This window comes from Podarcis tiliguerta (assembly GCF_965153285.1).
Source record: "Podarcis tiliguerta genome assembly, chromosome: 3".
In the NCBI taxonomy this organism is placed as follows: domain Eukaryota; kingdom Metazoa; phylum Chordata; class Lepidosauria; order Squamata; family Lacertidae; genus Podarcis; species Podarcis tiliguerta.
Window position 1 is genome coordinate 27,131,342 of NC_139536.1, and position 22,046 is coordinate 27,153,387.

The window sequence follows — 22,046 nt, forward strand, 5'->3', positions numbered from 1 at the left end:
GGGACCATTTTGGCTGTCTATTACATACTTGCACATGTATTTCAAATTTAATGCTGATATGATTGCTTGATCCTACCTGTTCACCATATCCATACACAGATTCAGGTTGATATATACATTTCGCACAACAATATTCAGATCACACTTTCACACAGAGCTTGGCATTTTGTTTCAGAAACTGTAGGAAGGGTTATGATCGCATGCTAGCTTTTGGAAATTTGAACTGCTTTTTAAAAAAGAAAACTCTCAATATGTCAACTATTCACTAAAAAATCCCTTCCCTCTTCAAATCCTCTCTTTATCCCGCCAGTGATCAAAGTCCTCAACTTTTCCTCCCCTTTTACTTTCCTTTTTTGGCTAAATAGCAACATTCAAAATATCCCAGCTACTTTGTATTGCCCTCAACATCCAGAGAAACTCTCTCTGTTGAATCCGTCAAAATGTTTATAGGAGTGTTTCAGCGTCTGGTGCATGTGTGTTTTTTAACTTCTGCTGCAAATTCAGTATCATCCTTCACCAATATTACTACCTTTCTTCCAGCTTTATATTAGTTCTTTCCCCTCACTAAAACTCTTTCTCTATCTTGGCATTTTAAATCCCCTTTCATTTTCTTGGTTGTCTCTCTTATTCCAATAATATCTTTCTTATCCTTGAAAACATGTCACTCCAATTCAGCAGTCTTATTACATATGCTCCTAGCATTTGTCTAAAAGATATTTTAGCTTTTCTCTTTGCCCTCCTTTACTTTTCTTTCTCACTATCTCCTACAATGTTAATCCCTTCTCAACGGGAAATGGTTTTCCTGCAATCCAAGACTTTCCTTTTGTGCGCAGTGACACTAGTTCAACCTGAATCCCTCAAAGAACCATGTAAATTAAAAGAAAGGAAGGAACCAATGATGGGACTCTGGTGAGCACCTGAAGCAATTAACTTGATGTTGAAGAACTAGCTTTGTATTAATACAAATTTAACCTCACACAGTGTGATCAGAAAGAAACCAGAATGTGGTCTGCCTGTGAAGGTGCCTCAGCTATTCCAGATAATCTAAGAGGTTCCTTCTGATCACCTTGCAAAAGCCTTTAATGTCCACCTGTACTATGCAGGAGGATATTTCAAATGCAACAAATCAAGTACACCATTAATTGCCTGGGCAAGAACAAACTTAGGATTCCAAAACTCCAGTCCAAAGGTTTCACTGCTGCTGATGCCTACTAAAGGATGCAGTTTAACATTTAGCTCCAACCATAAGCTAGCTGCTGTACAAACATATGAAAGGCGGTTGCTGCCTTACAAAGGTGCCTGACAAAATAAAGATAAAAAGAGGGAAAGCCAGGCTTTATATAACATTATTACAGGTCTGATGTATTTTGGAAGAAATTATTGGGGAGGGGAGGCATATTTTAGCAGCAATTTTAATCAAATACATAGGGCACTATAGTCACTCCTGTTGCACAGCCATGCCCCACGTATTCACTATGAAAGCATGTCCCTGAGGAATGATTTGTTCCAAAGCACATTGGGTCTGGAATAAACCTTAATTCAAGTGCCTGGAGTTGTGTTTTTTTCCCTTTTGCTGGCTAGTAGCACTTGCCTGGTTTTGTGGTGGGTTTTCTTCCCAGTGACAGTGTGTACAAGCCAACTACAGTAATTTAGTAAAAACCCATGCAGAGAGGAACAAAGACACCAGAACTCAAGCGTCTAATGAAACGGAGCGTTGGAAGATTTAGGAGAGACAAAAAGAAAATACTTCTTCACACAGCACGGGGTTAAGCTATGGAATTTGCTTCAACAAGTGTTAGTGATGGCCACCAACCTGGATGACTTCAAAAGAGGATTAGACAAATTTGTGGAGGGTGGCTTTGTTCTACCTCCACTACCCTGATGGCTATGTTCTACGTCCACTGTCAGAGACAGCATACTTCTGATTCCCAGTTGATGGAAACCACAGGACGGGACAGTGTTCTTGTGCTCAGGTCCTGCTTGCAGACTTCCCATAGACATCTGGTTGGCCAGTGTGAGAAGAGGATACTGGACTAAATGGACACTTTCCTGATCCATCAAGGATGTTGTGGTATTCTTAAGAGATAGATCAAACCAACCCAACAACATAAATTAATATTAAAGCATCTGCAATACTTAGACTTAACTTAGGACTCAGCTACATGGGCAAATGAAAAGTGCTTTATACATGGTTTATGCATTCTAAGACCAGATGGCGCTGCTAACCCGATTTCTCATACAAAGTTTAACTGAAACGCTTCTTTGATGTGTCTAGATCCAGCCTAGGACTCGAAGTTCCACTGTATGACTCAGCAAAGCACCCCTCTCTCTGATTTCCATATGTGACGTTAACATATATGAGAGAGTCTGGAGGGGAAATAGTTAAATAGGTTGCACAGACAGGACCCAGGGGGGTGGAGTCAGTGGGTCTATTAAACTAGTTCTGGGAGGAGTTCTGAGAGGAGTTTGTTGGGAGTTGTTGGTGGGCAGTTGGTTGGTTTTAGTGGGTTGGCTGGTTGGGAAAGGCAGTTGGAGAAGCAGTTGGGAATAGAGAGACAGGGCAGTGGGTTCTTGGGGGGGGGAGGTAAAAGAGATAGAGAGAGGAAAATAAGACTAAGAAAGTAAAGAGCAACAACGTTTGGAATGCTGTAAAAGTTTTATTTGTGTCTGAAATAAAATACACTCTTTATTAATTATACCCTTTTTTCAACTGGACTAAAACACAACCAGTCCCAAAGCACAAAGGGCTCACTGCAACATCGAACTGTATTTCATTAAATAGTTATAACAATGCTTAAGTGGTGTGCAATAAAACAATTCAGTGGAAAACAACAGTTCCATTCATGGTGACCATTCAACCGGTATCAGAGACCAGGGAAAGCTTGAGCAAACAGATATGTTTTTAAGATCTCGCAAAAGATGAGGACAGAAATCGCGCGGCGGCAGCGGGAGGCCCCATTAGCTAAAGTGGTGCTTCAGGTTAAGAACAGTTTCAGGTTAAGAACAGACCTCCAGAATGAATTACCATAAGTTCTTAACCCAAGGTACCACTGTATTAGTAGAGGTTTTTCCACAGATTGAGGGCTACTTTGGAAAAAGCCCTCCTGCAACTTGCCATGAAATGCAGGCCATGGCATAACTAACCTGGTCTTAAATTGCTTAGGGCTTTGATAAGTTAACAGTTCATGCGGGAGCTTTTAGATGTGCATGGTAAAGTGGTCCACTTGGCAACTCAGTAACTTCATTTTGCACCAGCTGCAGTTTCCGAAACAGCTTTAAAGACAGACTCCCGTGAGCACATTGCAAAAGTCCACACTTGAGGTTGCTATTACATCAACCACTGTGTCTAGGCTATCCTGGTCCAAGAACAGTGATAGCTGACACTGAGATCATTTGGGCCTCCACCTAATACCATGCTGCAACAGACTTTCATAGTTAGTCATAAGGCGAGCCTGTTGGGTCAGGCCAGTGGCCCATCTAGTCCAGCATCCTGTTCTCACAGCGGCCAACCAGATGCCTGTGGAAATCCTGCAACCAGGACAGGGGCCCAACTGCACTCTGTCCTCCTGTGATTCCCAGCAACTGGTATTCAGAGACATGCTACCTCTGATAGTGGAGGTAGAAAATACCCACCCTCCCCTTGGCTGGCCTGCATAGAATCTTAGAATTGTACAGTTGGAAGGGACCCCAAGGGCCATCTAGTCCAACCCCCTGAAATTCAGGAATCTCTGCTAAAGGATCAGTGACAGATGGCCACCCAACATCTGCTTAAAAACCTCCAATGAAGGAAACTCCACTGTCAAACAGCTCTTACTGTCAGAAAGTTCTTCCTGAAGTTTAGTCAGAATCTCCCTTCTTGTAAGTTCAAGTTGTTGGTACTCTCCAGAGCAGGAGAAAACAAGCTTGCTCCATGTGACAGTGTGGCGAAGTCACTATCTTTCTCCTCATCTACCCTCCATCCACTCACAAAGCAGAGAGGGGAAAGGACCAGAACTTTAAATGAGCAAGAGAAAAATTATGTTCAGCAACACAAATATAAAAGCAAATTCAAAACCAACTATGTAATTTTGGGAAGTCTCAAGCACCATAAAGACTACTTCTAAAATATTTAACAGCAGAGAGACCTGAAGCAATGGCAAATATGGCACACCTGTACAATTTATATTATGCTGAATCTTGGGCAGGTGCAGCTCTTGTTATTCCTGTGAGAGGATCAGCACCTGCTGAAATTCCCCTTGTTAAACAAGTATTAACAGGACCAGAGCCTTAGGAATAAGCCGTAACAATCAAGGGCGCCTCATCATCACGTGTAAAAACCAATCACGAACAATTGCTTCCTTGCCACATCATTTCTGTGTTTTTCCCCTAATTACAAACGAAACAGGATTCCAAATCCAAGGATCTTGATTATAACATCAAAAGAGACAAGTTAAAGGATTTATCAAGCTGTCTTTTAACACCAAAACAGCTACATCAAAAAGGTTTACCAAAATTAATTTAAACAAAAGCTACTGGAGTTCATTTGATGCAATCTTATAATAATGCAGGCATTCTCCCCACCTCCTCCGCCTCTTTAAAATTACAGTTCTACCACTGATTTAGGGTTCTCCCCCACACTCTGAACTGTATGTAATCATGTAAATTAACAGTAAGATATAGATGTCAAATGAGGTATTGTTCTTGAAGAAAATCTTTGTTCTTTTATCACCCAAAGAATAAGAAAGTACTTGCAGAGATAAGAGAGATTAGCAATAAGAAGTACACATTGATTAATCCATAGGGCACGTTGGAATAGAACTACTTCCAGGCAGATGCTTAAGGGCATCCACATTATGATTCCACCCCCTCCCAACAAGGTTTCAGATGTACGGAATAAGTGAACCCAATCCATACAGACCACAAAGCACCCATGCTGGCTTCATGTCAGTCCACTGGTAGTGCATGCATGACAGTCCAGGACAACAGCAGGAACTCCCATCATAGCAGTGGAAAGAGCATATGCAGCAAAAATATTAACTCTCTGCACAAATGCTTTATTTTGGTACCACTTCCATTATTGGTATGACCTGCAGAATTGTCACCCATGATTTAAAAGACATAAGACTAAATCTTCTGGGACATTCTCCTCCAAAAACACATTAAAATGAATGGGAGCTACTCAGGAGCACAGTGGATCATTCTCATAAAACTTTCCATCATAAATTAAGTTCCTTCAATATGAGGGTGGTCATGCATCCTACTTTTGCAGTGGACAGCCCTCTCTTTGAAGGGTTCTTAAAGGGTAGTCCTCTATTTGAAAGCAACCTCTATTTCTGATGTGGGGAAACTTTGGCTCTCCAGATGTTGCAGAACTACAACTCCCATCACTGCTGGTCACTGACTATGCATGCTGGGCTTGGTGAGAGTTGTAGTTCTGCAATATATGGAGGGCCAAAAGTTCTCCACACCTGTTCTCTTTGGAGGACTATCCAGTCCAAGTTTGGTTTAAAGATAACGAAATATAAGAAGAGAGAACAAGGACCTTGAGGTGACCCATCAGCAGTTACTACCTGGACAGCAGGCTGTGCCAATACATAAGTCACAGTCTTGTTCACCAGCAGAGTGAGATGTATTTTATTTCCATTTAAATTATGGAACTAATGTCTAAATTCAGGTCTATAGTATAAATTAACACATGCAAATGTTATGCAAATATGTGCCTTTTGTTGTTGTTATTCCCAACTCATTTCTTGTTGAGGCATAAGTGGGCCTCTCTGATCAATAGTCTGGGTGGGTACATTTTACTACCCATCTGCATTTGATGTGTGTCAATTTCACTAGCACTTGGGATACCATGCATGGTGCAAACCCCTGACTGCTGACCTATAACAGGGCCTTTCTGGTGGCAGTTTCGCATTTTTAATTTCCCTGGGGAAAAGCGTCCCACAATTGTGGAGTCACCACTGAAAATGCCTGTTCCCTTGTTGCCACGATTTACACCTCCCTTGTACAAGGGCTTCTGATGACAAATGTAAGGTCAAGGTAAGTTCATGTTGGAAGGGGGGGTCCTTGAGATATTGGGACAAAACACAATTCTGCTACGTATTCAAAACAAATTATAAATATATTTACATTTCCCCCCATTTCTAGAAATATAACTCAGTCATGTGGAGGTTACGCATATGATCCAAACTCAAGGGAAATTATGGAAAGTAGGTGAAAAGAAAGTCACATTCTGGGTAAGCCAAAGTGACCCCTAATAATGATATTAGAAGGTAGGGGGAAGTGTCCAGAACCCTATGCTACAGTGGGTTGCTAGAGCCTGGGGCCACACGAAGGTGGTGGGTGGGAGGGAAATGGACGGACTACACATGTGCATTCAACTGCCCAATGGTGTCTGCATTACCCAGGAGATCACAGCCACAGAAATAAGAAAAGAAGAGCTGTTCTGTTGTCTAAAGAGGTCACTTCCTGGTCTGCATGGAGAAGCCATTTTCAGTGGAGACCAGCCACAGAAGCATTGAGACAGCACCAGGTGTTGAAATTTTGCGCCCTGAACAAGGTTGTGCCTGGAGCAACCACCCCCGTGTACCCCCCATGCCACACTACTGGCTACAGTTTAATAAGCATAACAGCCTGCCCAGCCTCTTTATGGAGCCATTCATACATTTATGCAGGAGCAGTCCATCAACGAGGTGAGGTGAAGCTATTCGGCACGAGTGGCTGAGCCAACCTGCTCCCCCTCACCATTGCACCACTGCCAGCTATGCTGGGACTTTGCCTGCACCACTGCAGCAGTGCCACTGCTCTCACCCCCAGACCCTTGCTACTGTCACTGCATTGTGGCTGCAGTGCAGGCACGGCCACAGGCAAGGGCGCAGTTGCGTTTGTGGGGCCAGCAGGGCATTTTGCCTACAGCAGCAAAATGTCCTGGGCCGGCCCTGCATACATGATCATGCTTAGGACCTTTTACAAAATGTAAGTAAAACAATCAACTGGGCATCAAAATGACATCAAATTAAATAGCAGCTGCTGTGGACAGATACAGCAATAGGACTTACTCCCATGTAAATAGCACGCAGCATTTCAGCCTTACAAGTAACCAGCGAATGCAACTTGAAAAATAAAAGATGATAAAACACTTGAGGGCCAAATAACGTGAAATTACAGATAGGTGCCTTGATCACAGCCTGTGAACCTTGAGGGATGCTCCTCTTGATTTACTTTTACTTTGTACACTTAAGATGAGGAAGTAAATGTTTTGCTCAGGCTATTTAAGGTTGTCAGTTTCTTGGCATTAACTATAAAATATAGACTACCTAAAAACATTCGAGGAAAATAAAAAAAAAAAGATTTTACAAATTGGAAAGGACAAGTTTTCTCTTGATAGTCAAACAGTTATGATGTAAAGCGGTCTCATTAAATCATAAGTACTTTAACCTTTTCTTGAAAGAACTGGAAGATTTAAAGATTTATAAAGAAATTTTGCCTAAACTAGGAAATGACTCACATTTGACATGCATTGAAATGATAATGCTGATTTCAACAGGCACACTAAGAGCATTTTGCTCCCAGGAGAGTAATTCAGTTCTGGTTACCTCTTTGCATTTTGAATTTAAACTTTCTTTCTAGGGCTTTTAATGTGCTGCTGTCTGCCAAAACACAGCAGAGTTACACAGATATGATCAGGCAAAATAAAGGCTAGTAAAAACATAATTTAATAATTGCAGACACTGAATTTGCAACAAACATTCCTAGCTGGCAGACCCTTATAGACACTCACACCATATCCAGTGTGGATATCAAAGCACAACATTCCTAAAGAACTTAAAATTTCATCTTCTCATTTATCCTTTTAGACAGAGAATGTGAGGGAGCAATCCCAAGAAAGCTAGATTACATCTCAATCCTACAGAACAGTCAAAACAGAGATTACGTATCACCTGCAATAACTTAACTGTGGCAGGTGGTTTGTACCTGATCCAGGTGTAGCCTATCTGCTACCCTTTTCAAATCAACTGTTACCATGGGGGAGTTTCTATCAGCTGCCCTAGAGCCTCTGGCCCATAGCCTGGCCTAAAAGGCCAATAAAATAACACACAGTGGAACTGCCGAGTTTGCATGGTATACAAAGCCATTAAAAAGTGGAGGCTGAGCAAAGCTGAACTGAGTTTCTGGTCAACAAAGCGGGACAGCAAGTGTTGGATTGCACACTGGTGATTCTTTTAAGAGATGGCAGCCTGGAAACCTTGCTCCTTCTACTTTACTGAGTGAGTAACAGCCATCTCTCAATCTTCTCTCCAAAAGGATCCAATAGTAAAGGTCTTACTACTAGCATATAAAGCTCTAAGCAACCTGGGGCCAGTGAACTTAAAAGATCACCTCATTCCTTATACCTGTGCCTGATCTTTATAATCTGACCCTGAGGCAGATCTTGCAGCGCGTGGCACTGTCAGGCTGTCCTCAGCAAGAAACTGTGCATTTAGTGTGTTGGCACTAGGATTAATGAACTCTCTAACTAATGAAATCAAGCTAGCACCGTCTGGTAATGAATTTTAGGCACCAACCTGAGAGTTGGCTATTCAAGCAACCCTTCTTATGAAAACAAATTACTGTTCCTGTAACTTTCTAGTCAGATGACCCATGCTTCCCCCCCTTCCTTGATTTCATTGTTTCATTGTTTTGGTTTTAACTGATATTTTGTACTCCTCATAGTTATATGCTTAAATCATATACGAATAAATAACATAAATAAAACAATTCTGGGGCTGGGAAGCCAGTTCAGGCCCTGACACGAATATTGGAAAGGTAAAGAATGGCCAGTTGTTGACTTCTTAGTTACTGTAGTGGAAGGTTGGAACACGGAATTTTGGACTAGCATCATAATTTTTTCCTCATAGAAATGGATTTCCCACTGTCAAAAAGTTTATTCTGTTATGAGTTACCATAGGAAGCTGCCTTATACCGAGTCAGACCACTGCTCTATCACGCTCAGTATTCTCTACTCTGACAGTAGCTGTCTAGAGGCTTCTAAAAGTGGAAATTTTAGAGGTGGACAAACCTCACAAAAATGTCGCAGAGAAAACATATTTGTGTGCCTTAGGCCAATATACACAAAACCTGGGCTAGAGGGATGACTAGGAAATCTTTGAAGAACAAAACAACAGGTGTTGCCAGGGGCCTTGCACATGCAAACACAGCACCTTATGCAGAAAACATTTGGTCTCTTGCTGAACTGTGGCCTCTCCTCACCCAAACTTTTCTGAGACCCATATGCTCAAGTTGTGGAAGTTATATCTACAAACCTCATGGGAACAGCCCTCATAATAGTGGTAGGTTCAAGCCACTGACCCCCAGAGCCTAAGTCACATGTTGACAGGCTTCAGGGAATCAGCTCCACCCCCACCAGACAGTAGATAAGCAGAACAAAGGAAAATGAGTTTTCTTACCAGTTAGGAACTTTAATGATCACAGCGAGAGAACAAATAATCCATTTCCTAGGAATGGCGGTGCTCCCAATTAAGAGTTCCACCCACTTCCTCCCTAGTCACCTGCATCACTACTACGTCTTGTAACCTGAGCTCGTAGTCTATGTGCTTTCTGTTCTGCCACCCTATCAGCTCTTCTTGTCCCTGAGCTGGGTGGAGGAATGTTTTAAAGAGATAGTGAATCTGTTAGCTCTCTCTCTCTCCCAGTGCTTCTTCTCCTAGCTGTTCCCCATCCAGTATTTGCCAGCTTCTGCCTTCTGAACTATGTCCCTCTGCAAACCACTGTTCGAAATCTACGCTGTCCTCCTGCTCCTGGGAAGATTCAGGATCCTGATCAGGAGCGGGGGGGGGGGGGGGGGAGGCTCCCACCATTCCTCCTCAGTGCAGCCCTCCTCAGCACGGTCCCTGACATCTGTGTGCATTAAGTCCGAGCAGCTATTCCATCAGACTATAGGAAAGTGAAAGAGATGGAACTGTGGGGCCTACCAGTAGCTCCTCTTCTTGTAATATTTTTACTCCAGCTGGTCATTATAAGAATTCTGTAGCTAAGAAAGCATCATTGAATTTTGTCTTTTCCCTCCTTCCCTCCAATTGTTTTCCCTTTTGTGTTGTGTCTTTTAGATTTAAATCGTGAAGGCAGGGACTTTCTTATAGCTGACATTTGTACACTACTCCAGCAACATTCTTTTATTAGCTGAAAATTGGGATAAAAATGCTTTAAATAAATAATGAAGCAAGCTTGGCTGGACAATTTGGAAACTCCAAGCATTTCATGATAGGTCTCACTGCAATCTCTGTTTAAGACCAGGATTGGCACAGAAGACATGGTTGCATCCTAATCATTTAAGAAAATTTGACCTCATTTTCACTGCAAAATCCCAGCATTTAGCAACTTTTCAGTCCACAAGGTGTGGTTGACAGTAATAGCATAAATGTAACATCTTCTGGGTATAAAGTTCATTAGCTTGGCCTTAAGGTCACTGCTTTTAATCCAACAACCAAACATTTTATTCACACCAATTTGTTGGTACATCAAGAAGAAGAAATAGAGAGAACCAAAGGAGGGAGGAATAATAAAAGGCAGGAATTGGTTTTTCAACAAATTATCAAAAACAATTCTGACTTAAAGAAAACTGCTGCACACAATTGCTGAAAAGGTTAACAAAGGATTTATATTGTTTCAGAATAGCTGTCAGTCACAACATGTCCGCCAGTACCTCCTATAGTGCTCATGAAAGGTCTCAGTAATATCACCTCAAAAACCCATAATGCATGAGGAACTGTTTGCTCTTCCTACTCAGTTCCTGTTTATACTGGATTGGCCTCTTCTACATGTCCCCATGGCAGCCATTTTGTGTAATGTCACACTCCCACAGCAGACATTTTGTGAGTAGTGCCCATAGCACTTCCTCAAGATTTCAATTGTACCCACCGGCCCCTAAAGGTTGCCAACCCCTCATTTAGAACATGTAGTCTCTTATACAAAGTACTTAATAAGTAGTTGAAGTACCATTTGCATCATCAAATAAATGAATAAACAAGCAAGCAAACAACTTGTAAACTTTAGACATTGGGAATGGATGGATGAATAGCAGCCTGGGTTTGAGAAGTATCATATACAGGGATTGCATAGTAATCACACCATTAGCTCAATCCAGTACAGAAAGAACTGTTCACATACAAGTTATACTTATAGGCATCCTATTATTAGTTAAGAAGAGCTTGATGGATCAGGCCAATGGCCCATCTAGTCCAGCATCATATTCTCACAGTGGCCAACCAGCCACTTACATTCCTTTTTTAGATTAACCTAACCACCTTGGACAAGTTGGCATCACCAGCACTGCTTGCCCCTAAATCTGCATCATTCATGAACAAGTTAAAAAGCTCCTCAGGACCCAAATCTCATTCTTAGGGGGACTCCACTTACATTCCTCTGTTTTCGGGGGAGGGAGGTGCTGACATACCAACTTCCTGGAACTGCAGAGTTCTGTGTTAAATTCACTCCACCTCAACCCATTTCCCTCGCCTCAATAAACGGAAATTGATGCTTCAATTTTAGTTTTCCAGTTCTTTCCAGCCACACCCTTCATCAATTGCCAATAGCTCAAATCACACCTCAAATAGATGAACATTTATTGAATCTTTTTTCTCTCTTTGCTGTATCTAATCAGCCAGCATGCTGTAAGTTTTTGTAGTAAACCACATCCATGTGCATGGGCCTCTCTCTGCAGGAAATAAGAGGGCGGACCACTCTGGTAACTTGGCAAGCAATGCTTTGCTTACAGACCCGGTAGAAAGCTAAAAACGTTAGCTGAACAATTCCGTTTACCTTTACTGCAAGCCCAGAGCCTGGCTAGCTCAGTCGGTAGAGCATGAGACTCTTGATCTCAGGGTTGTGGCTTTGAGCCCCATGTTGGTTGCCAGATAAAGTGAAGGACATGAGGCAGGAGTTGATAATGCAGGAGAGCTGCAAGCAAGCTGCCGGCCAGCTCTGTGGAGGCTCCTTTTATTGACACAATATGCAAACCCAGGCAGATACATTTTGGGCTGTGACCTTTACACATCTTCCAGTCCCGAGATCGTGGGGTGGTACATAGTTATTTTGGCACCTGTTTCCGCCGCGCCATTTTCCCCTTGCAGAGTGTATGATGGAGACAAAGGTCTCAGAGATAAAGGTTACAGACAGGACACCGCACACTACTGAGACCACAAAAGGTTAGACAGAGGGCACGATGTTCAGACCGCTGTGGCTTTGTCTGTGAGGGGGAGTGTGCTCCGCACCTGAAGGTCACGCATGCAGGCAGGCTGCGGCTGCGGCTGCCTACTGGTGAGGAGTGTGCTCCGCACCCAGCGATCATCCCTACACCACCATTCCTTTTTTAGATTAACCTAACCACCTTGAACAAGTTGGCATCACCAGCAAATGTGACCATCTCACTGCTTGCCCCTAAATCTGCAACATTCATGAACAAGTTAAAAAGCTCAGGACCCAAATCTGATTCTTAGGGGGACTCCACTTACATTCCTTTGTTTTGAGAACTCTTCATTCATTCCTACTCTCTGCTTCCTATTTTTTCCACTAGGTACTGATCCATAAATGGACCTGTCTTATCCTTTGATGGTTAAGCATACTCAGGAGTTTTGGGTGAATTGCTTTATCAAATGATTTTTGAAACTCTAACCTCCTATCCATATACTAATCAACACTTTATTTTTAAAAAACTCTAAAAGGTTAGCCTGACAGGATTTACCCTTATACAATAATATATACCTGTATATAACAATATATTTTAACCTGAACTTTGCCTCTTTGGTGTTTGTTCAGCTATGCCCCAATCATACAATTCAAGACTTTACCCATGCTAAATGTGTGTGTGTTGTCATTTCACTCACCTGCACGCTAAGATGATTCCATTCCTTCACAAGAATTCTCCCCAGTGTCATTACTTTTATCGGTGGCTGCAGCCCATTTGCAGTGCGATAATAAAACATGGTCTCTTTCTCAGAGACTGTAAGCTTGAACACAGTCTGCCCATCAACAGCTTTCTCCACCATACACCTTTGGAAACAATAAAGAAGGAAAGTCAAAGGTCAACTTCCAGAGGAGTAGCTGAGCTGTATTACAAAAACCACAGGAAGAAGAGGGAGAAGTGATGCCGTGTTTTGCAGGCAAATGCCTCTCTACTTGGGTTAAGTTTTCACTTGGGATAGTGCAAATTAAACATAATCATCTGTGGCAAGTGGAAGTGCCTGGCACCAGTGCAGGCCACTGTCGCTACCAAATGTAGAATTGGGTTACACCACTGATGTTTCATCAATGCCTTTGTATTTATGTGCATGCATAGAACTTGACAGGATTTTGTACATGTGTAGAATATCAGAAATGCATGGAGCAAAGCAGGCCTCTGTTCCTTTTTCATTGCAATGGTTTCTGTAGCATGGTCTTAATCATGATAGCCCACTGAAGAGCAGTCCTAGGACTCAGCTAGACTGGTAAAGAAAACGCGATTTATATGCGTTGTATATGCGATATAACATTGTGCCACCAGATGGTGATGTGGTGTCCCATTTTTCTCTACCTGTTTTCCCTGTTTAAATTTACAACACTTTAAACCGAAACACTTCTTTGATGTGTTTAGATCCAGCCCTATTCTCATCCACTGTACAGAGTAGAATGCCCTCCTAAAGGTCAAATGACAAGGTGTAAAATTTGCATCAGTTTGGGCTGTGGGTATTGTCATGAACACAGTAGGCAGGGAATGGAAATGCAATCATTTCCTCTCATACTGTGGTCTTCGGGAGAATCCTCCTTGCTTTGCGTGAACACTCAGCTACCTAGACTGGCCTATATGTTGCCCATACTTGGGTCCTTTGCATTTCAGACCAGTTTTAGTGGACTGAAAACAGCCTGACCTGAAAACCAGGGTTGCAGTAGCAACATTTGAGCTAGAATCCTCCCAGTTATTCATTCTCTGAATATGGAGTAGTAGTACGCAGACATGTTTAGGCTGAGCAAGTGTGGTTGCAAACAGTGCTGATCTCCAAAACCTTGCAAACTGCTCCCTGGCCTCAGCATCTATCAATTTTGGCATTATAATGGTAGGGTTGGGCCTTGCCGCTAAATTCAGTTGTATTCAGTTAGAATGGCAGAATCTTTTGCTGCTCTAAAGATGATAAAATTATAACCTACTTTATGCATGATCATGTTCTTATAAGCAATACTTATATCAATAACAAACACTGAAAATACATTAGAACATGTGTGTATGTGTGTTTCTAGTTTTTTGGGGGGAAAACACTGTTGCATTAGTTCAAAGTTCTAAGCCACAACATGCCAAAAAATGGCTTAATACTAGTTGCTCCTAAGTCTCATCACATTGCTTTCAACTGGATACAGTTATGGTTATGCCCGTTAACAGATTTGTGACTAACACACTTTTAATCCGATAAGATAAATAGAGTTGGACCATTACTCCCTTTCGGTAATGATTTTGATCCCATCAGTATTTGTCAACAGAATCTTTAAAGCCAAACATGCAGTCTGCAAGTTTACTAAAAATGCATTTCTTAACATATTGCCAATTCTGTTTGCATGTAAACATGTTAGTTTTTCGTTAACAAATATTTGAGAGAAGACACAGCCAAGTAGGAAAATATTTATGAACTGGATTTACCCAGTTCCTGGATAAACAATAATTGGATAATCCAGGGTTTATTAATTTTGCTTATCTAAAAACAAACACCCCCACATGTGGACCCCTACATGTGTCATGACTTTAGTAATGGAAGTGACCTTGATGTGTAACACTTTAAAATAAAATCCAGAATAATTGCATCAGTTCTTATTGGGAATTTTGTTTTCCTCTCTAGTATTAATATATAGCTGCTCTCCAAGAAGTCCCTTCTTTTTGAAGAACATAGACCACCTTGGTAATACTTCCTGAAATGTGGGATAGCAAATAAATAAATAACTGTACTATATGGGAGAAACAGTGGCAGTCATAAATTGTTCTGGTGGTATGAATTGGGGCAAGGATGTTGCCCTGGCATCGCCTTGTGGACCTACAGGCTGTCACTTTGGTATTGGGTTAAACTGGAAGGTCACCAAGTAGATCCAAAACAGGTTAGCTTGCTTCACAACATTGCAACTGTAGATACAAGGTGAATCTTGTGGCTGGTGCACGTACCTGGTAGATACAGCATAACAATGGCATATGCCACCTTCAGTGTAATAGATTATATGTTGCATAGTAAAGAAATGAGCCTCTTAAGGAAATGTATGCCATTGGAGGGGAGAAGTAATGGATATGAGACTCTAAGATTCCATCACTTTTGGCTGCCATAAACCCAGCTATACTGACTCCTTTCATGCCAAACATTTGGTAATAAACTTGTAAAATGGGATTGCAATTGACAGGGAGCATAGCAAGTCTTCCCTTATATTGCTGCACCTAGAAAGTGACATTGTAGTCATTTGCAAATTTTATATGGCAATACAGCTCTGTGTTTACATGTTTACCATGTAGAATAGTCCCCCACTTCAAAACGCAATTGGGAGGGAAACCACATGGATGTTAAAAGCTCTGCACACAAAGAATAAGCACAACACAGAAAATGCTAGGCTACAACACTTCTAACCATGTTCGTTTTCCACAGACAGAAAACATTTTCCATGGTGAAGCCATCAAACATGTGATTCCCAAATGTAGTCCAAAGTGCTGCAGTCCAAGTAGGGCTGTACCAAATTATCATCATAATCATAATCATTATCACCAATCTTTGTTTATTCATCATCATATACCAAATAAATGCTGTTATGGTGACTTACAACAGGAGTACGGAACAAATAGAAAATAAACTATTAAACCTGAAAAACAATAAGCAAAGCTAAAGGCGATCCTATAAAAAATCCCATGAAAGCAAGATCACCATAAAATAGCCCAACAGCAAATAACAGCAGTAGGCATAAAGGTAAAATGAAATGCCAGGAAGAAAAGACACATCTTTGCCTGGTGCCAAAAATATGATAACACTGGCACTAGGTGGATCTCTCTAGGAAGAGTGCTTCATAGGGGAGGGGCCACTGCTGAAAAGGCCCTCTCCCTTATGGCTGTACATCTGTCAGAGAGGGTATTTAGCAGTCTTCTTTTTATGACCTCAAGGTTCAAGTAAGCACATAATGGAAAAGGCATCCTTGATAGCGGGGCACCAAGCTAAGTAAAGTTCTATAGGTAAAAAGCAGTACTTTGAATTTTCTCTGGAAAGTGGGAACATTTTGGATGCCAGTGCAGCCAGACTAGAATTGTAATATGTTCAGAGTAAGGATCAGGTTGTCACATCCATTTTATATACACCTGAACAGTAACTTTGTATGCTACTACTATGACTGATTTTACAGATTAAGTCAACACCTGCCAGCTACTTACATTACACCTTCTTTCTCAGGTTTCAACCACACTATTAAGGTAAATGATGTCCCAAGCTTCCGAGCGTGGGGAGTGGAAAAGCAACCCTTTAGGTTATGAAAAATAAAGCTTGATGAGTTGCTCAGTGATCCAGGATGCAGGTCATTCTTGTCTTTTGTGATGCAGGCACCCTGACCTTTTGAGAGCATGGCAGCATATGGGGCAGGTGATGATCTGTATGGGCACTCCTGAATGCAAAACTGCTGGGTACAGGAGAGGATACTTTCGACAGCAGCAGAGCTTTGACAAAAAGCACTCCGGTCTGGCAGCCCACAGGTAGCCTGGGTTGGCACAATGGAAATGTTTTTGAAAGAACCCACGTTTTCAAGTCTTGGGAAGTGCCCCTGAGAGCTGGCCAGGGGTAAAGATGTATAATGAGCCATTATGAATGTTTCAATGGCATGGAACAAGAAACCACAGTGCAAGGGAAGAGCCAGGCAAATCATGTTTACAGGAAGGTCTCCTCTTGATAAGGCATCCCTAAATAAGTAATGATGACTGCATCAGTGGCAATGCCCTTGGGTAGCCTGGTTTAGAGATGACGCAGCATTTCATCTTAATTTGAAATCCTGAGGGTGTCGCCCGTCTCATAACCAGCAGCAGACACGTGGGAAGTGGTTAACACCTGAAAGCCAACAGAAAAACAGTGTATAAGGGAAATGGGTGCTTTGCACATAATCATGCATATACCTAAGGCCAGACTGACCTACATCTGCTGGGGAGGAGAGACATCAGATGCAATAGAAAATCTATTTTATCACTGTAATGGCATATGAATATGATTCTACCTTGTCTGAGCTTCTTATCTTCTGGATTTAAATAACCCCACATAAATGAAGTTGTATAATACCTAAGCAAAATGCAGAACTAGATATAAGGAAGAATTATAATCACAAGGTAACTTTGATGGGGAAATGCATATGTGAAGCATGAAGCCCACAATACAGGAATTATATATATATATATATATATATATATATATATATATTGGCACAACTATCTGAAACTTCAAATTCTGTATTTGCATGTGGACCATGTATTTTATTTCAGCCACAGAGTTTTCTATTGTTGAGCTACATAGAGCCGCAGCTTTACAATTCTATCTTTGAAGTGCAGAGACCCTTAACTCACGCAATGCCAACAACTGCAAGCAAAAAACAAAAAAACAAAAAAAAACCCACCTTCTTAGCATGCAAAGTAATTTAAACATGGCATTTAGAAGTATATAAACGCATGGCACATTTTTGAAAAGATACTCTAAGGTTAAATACACATACACACACAACTTTAAGTTTGCAAAGCACTTTGCGTCTTACCCCGATTGTCCATTTCACGCAGCTCCTTTTAGCTCTCAGCAAAGCTGATTAAAAACATATCACCATCTGTCCTGCGTGACCCTCTTCCTAGCAAATGTCTGTGCTCTTTCCGATACTATAGATAGATAACTTGGCGCATATATGTATATATATATACACAATACCGTGTAATTGTTATTGATAGGTAAGTTGAGTTGTTGTTGTTATTTATTGCATTTCAAAGAGACGACTGCTCAAACCTTCGGTTTGACAATTGGTTCAAATGGCAGGAACACTAGTTCCCGTTGCCTGGCAACCGTGGAGTTACCCCCAGTAATTCTTAGTAAACAGGCCTTGGCAGGAGGCACTGTGGAAGGAACACTCAGGTTCCCAGGTAAAGTATCTCAGACAGTAAGCACTTTAAGTGGGATGCCAGGAAACTGTCTGCTCTCCTCATGCTTACATGCAGGACTCTTAATCGCAGCGGGGGGGGGGGGGGCGAGTCTGAAGCACTCAGGACACAACAGTGCATATCTAATTTTAAAGCAGCAGCGTAGAATATGCCGTCCACACCAATGGAAGTTGTGAGGGGGGGAGATTATGTTGCTGTTGTTTTCCTCTCTCTCAACACGCTTCATGTGTGTGAGGCAAAAGCAGTGTGTCAGCACACTCTCGCATTGTTGCTCAAATTCAAAGCATAAAATATTTAATACAGCCAGTGGCAACAAATTGGTTCTTATTCCCTTCCTTTGTGTTCAGGGGTTTCCATTCCCTGTGTTTCACCTGCTGCTTCAGCCACAGAATCTTTGTAGTTGTCAAAATGGCAGACAAAGCTTCTTTCCCACCAGAGGAAAGCAATACTACAGTATTCCCCTCCTGGGGGGGGGGGGGGAACCCCACCACCAAATAAGTCAGGGTTTCCCTGCCCACACCGTGTGTTTAAAATCCCACCACTTTAACAGCCATGGAGAATCCTGGGAACTATCATTTATTAAGGGTGTTGGGAATTATAGTTTGGCGAGGCCAGCGACCTTAACAAACGAGAATTCTCAGTGAGGGGAGCCATGACTGTTAAAAGTGCCTCAGGTGACAGGGACGGAACAGATTCTAATCACACGAAGGGGTTGAATTCCTCAATATTATTTACTCAATTTATATCCTGCCTTTCTTTCCGAAGAAGCCCAGGCTGGTAAAGATAATAATAATAATAATAATAATAATAATAATAATAATAATAATAATAATAAAATAATGGTAACAACTATATATATATATAAAATCTTTAAAAGTTTACTACTTTCCAAAAGCAGCTAAGATCCCTTCAACCGGTGGTCTCAGTGTTGCTGAGAACAGTGTCTTTCAGCCATCAAATGCCTGAGTAAACAGGAATGTTTTTAAATTCCTTATTAGACTTAGTCATGTGGGAGACAGATGCACCTCATGAGGAAGGGCATTGCACAAATGAGAAGCTGCCACCAAAAAGGCCCTGGGTCAATAAGGCTCACACCAGGAACAGTGTTGTATACCAAAAGACCCAGGATCTGAGTGATATATTATCTCACAGGCTTTTTTTATATAAAAAACCCAAACTCCATCAGTAGGGCTCCTAAGGTGCAATGTTTTAGAACCAATCAACTATCACAATATTTGTATATGTTCCTCAGTTCATTTGTCAGGTGGCCCAGTAACACAACTAGTCCACATTTTAAAGGCAGTGTGGTGTTGTAGTTAGAGTGCTGGACTAGATGCAAAACCAGGGTTCAAATCACTACTCAGCCATGAGGCCCATTGGGTGACTTTGAGCCAGTCACTGTCCCCAACAGAGCCTACCTCGCAGGATTGTTGAAATGATAATGTGAGGAGAGGGAGAAGAGTATATGCCACCTTGAGGTCCTTGAAGAAAGGGGGGGGGTTATAAATACTGTATAAGAATAAAGAAACACATAAACTGGCCTAATTCATAGCTTCCATGCTTACCTAGAAATGAGACTGGATTGCATACCACATACCACTCTAATTTTTGGGATGTGGTTTTTTAAAAATAAAATACAGAAATGCATATTTTTACGGGGGGGGGGGGGGGATGTGTAGGGAAATGCATACAATGCCAGCTGTCAAGATGGCTTATAATAAAAATGTAACCCAAAAATAAAACAGAAAAAGAAATGAAGAGCATAAAAGTAGCAGAATAAGTAAGCGAAACGGTGAAACAAAAAGCAGCTGGGAGAACCAAAATCAATAAAAGAAAGGGTACTCATACATAGACCAAATATAGAATGGTTATTCAAAAATAGCCATGGAGACAGGCACACATGGCTGGGATGGGCGTTTCAGAATCTGGTTGTGGCCTAGAAGGTGATGTCATTGGTTCTGCACTATTAAAAAAAAAATCCCAGTGTTGCACTCCCCTGCATTAATCCCCCACTATACCACTGGATGGGAAGTTGAGGATAGAGTTTTTGCACTGAGACATCTGCTAGCAGCAATGGCCAATTCACAGTAAAGAAGCAAGAAGGATAATGACTTGAGTCATCTGAAGACATCACCCTTCTCACTTATTTACTTGGAATTTACTTGGCTTTCAAGGTGAGTAGAAACCATTTCCAAAACAGAGTGATCTCTGCCAACAAAGGTCTGTATAGTTAAAGCTATGGTTTTCCCAGTAGTGATGTATGGAAGTGAGAGCTGGCAAATAGAAGGGGAAGAAATGGAGGCAGTGAGCGATTTTACTTTCTTGGGCTCCATGATCACTGCAGATGGTGACAGCAGTCACGAAATTAAAAGACGCCTGCTTCTTGAGAGAAAAGCGATGACAAACCTAGACACCATCTTAAAAAGCAGAGACATCACCTTCCCAAAAAAGGTCCGTATAGTTAAAGCTATGGTTTTCCCAGTAGTGATGTATGGAAGTGAGAGCTGAACCATAAAGAAGGCTGATTGCCGAAGAATTGATGCTTTTGAATTATGGTGCTGGAGGAGACTCTGGAGAGTCCCATGGACTGCAAGAAGATCAAACCTCTCCATTCTTAAGAAAATCAGCCCTGAGTGCTCACTGGAAGGACAGATCCTGAAGCTGAGGCTCCAATACTTTGGCCACCTCATGATAAGAGAAGACTCCCTGGAAAAGACCCTGATGTTGGGAAAGATTGAGGGCACAAGGAGAAGGGGACAACAGAGGATGAGATGGTTGGACAGTGTTCTTGAAGCTACCAGCATGAGCTTGACCAAACTGTGGGAGGCAGTGGAAGACAGGAGTGCCTGGCGTGCTCTGGTCCATGGGATCACGAAGAGTCGGACACGACTAAACGACAAAACAGCAATAATCTCTGGTGATTTCAAATCATACAATAGGCTCAGGTAAGAAAATGAGGGAAGTAAATGCAGCTCATCCTGGGAAAGCACACTTGACCTGAGATAATTCTGGACTGATCACATTATTCACAAAGTGATTTGATTACGAAAGGTGGGGAGAACGGGAGACCAACAGTTTGCTCCCTCCCTCTGCCTTATTGCTTTTCCATCATGATCTATAGTAGATTTTTGCTGATAATTATGGAAAATGGGGGAGAAATATAATTTCCCCACCAAATTTGTAGTGCACACATGACCTCTGGCAGCATTCCCTTTTAAATATAAGAATAATTAAAGTTGAACACCTTAATTCATAATTGATCCCTCCATCCATCAATTTTGCTTTGTATTCTGTTCACCAAATTTTACCTCTTTGCAAAATTCTAACAATGTATTTGGTATTCAGAGTTTATTGCAATATATTTTACATATATGAATAGATTGTTGTAAATGCTGAAGCACTGACCTTCAACATTTGATCTGTCCTTGCTACTTACATAACTCCTGAGGTATTGTTTCTTCTTACGGATAGAAAGACTTAACAAAGAAATTACCCAGCAGTGCATGAGCTGGATCAATTTCACTCCATCACCCTGTGCAAAATTCCGAAGACTACCTGGAACAAAAACTTGATATTTGTTATACTCTTTAGCTCCACCCTCCAATTTATGCAGAAAATGAACACGAAAAAGCTATGATATGACATGATAAAGCTATGAATTTTCGTGTCCAATTTGATTGATTTGCAGGGTTCTTTTTGTACAAGTTGCTCAATGCTAAATAATAAAACTACCAAGCATGTACATTTTTAATAGCTGGAGGGGGAGCTGGATACTGACATCTCAGAAATAATTAATAACTTGTGTTTTAAAGGGGAGGAAATTCAGTATAAACCAAGGAGATAAATACTAAAGTAAAAATTTCTGAAGAAGCAGGAGGAGGAGGCAAATATTTTATAGACCTGT

The 22,046-nt window shown here is 41.5% G+C and overlaps 1 protein-coding gene and 1 long non-coding RNA gene across 10 annotated transcripts in view; one reads left to right on the forward strand and one right to left on the reverse strand.

The window, feature by feature from the left end:
- USH2A (usherin) overlaps positions 1-17,979 on the reverse strand; it is a 418,893-nt gene extending 400,914 nt beyond the window's left edge. For all 5 annotated transcript variants that reach the window (XM_083433263.1, XM_083433262.1, XM_083433261.1 and 2 more), the window contains exons 1-3: positions 17,752-17,979; positions 16,397-17,060; positions 12,864-13,029 (exon numbers count right to left, since the gene is read on the reverse strand). In XM_083433263.1, coding sequence (XP_083289389.1) covers positions 12,864-13,029; positions 16,397-16,881 — 651 coding nt within the window. In that variant the 5' untranslated portion in view covers positions 16,882-17,060; positions 17,752-17,979. The remainder of the gene's footprint in view (positions 1-12,863; positions 13,030-16,396; positions 17,061-17,751) is intronic.
- Positions 14,975-22,046, forward strand: part of LOC310674305 — a 41,870-nt gene continuing 34,798 nt past the window's right edge. The window contains exons 1-2 of one of the 5 annotated variants that reach the window (XR_014509503.1): positions 14,999-15,093; positions 16,562-16,711. This is a non-coding gene — a long non-coding RNA (uncharacterized lncRNA). Of the gene's footprint in view, positions 15,132-16,561; positions 16,712-18,060; positions 18,125-22,046 lie in introns of those variants that run through there. The other 4 variants (XR_014509502.1, XR_014509504.1, XR_014509505.1 and 1 more) reach the window with 4 other exon arrangements.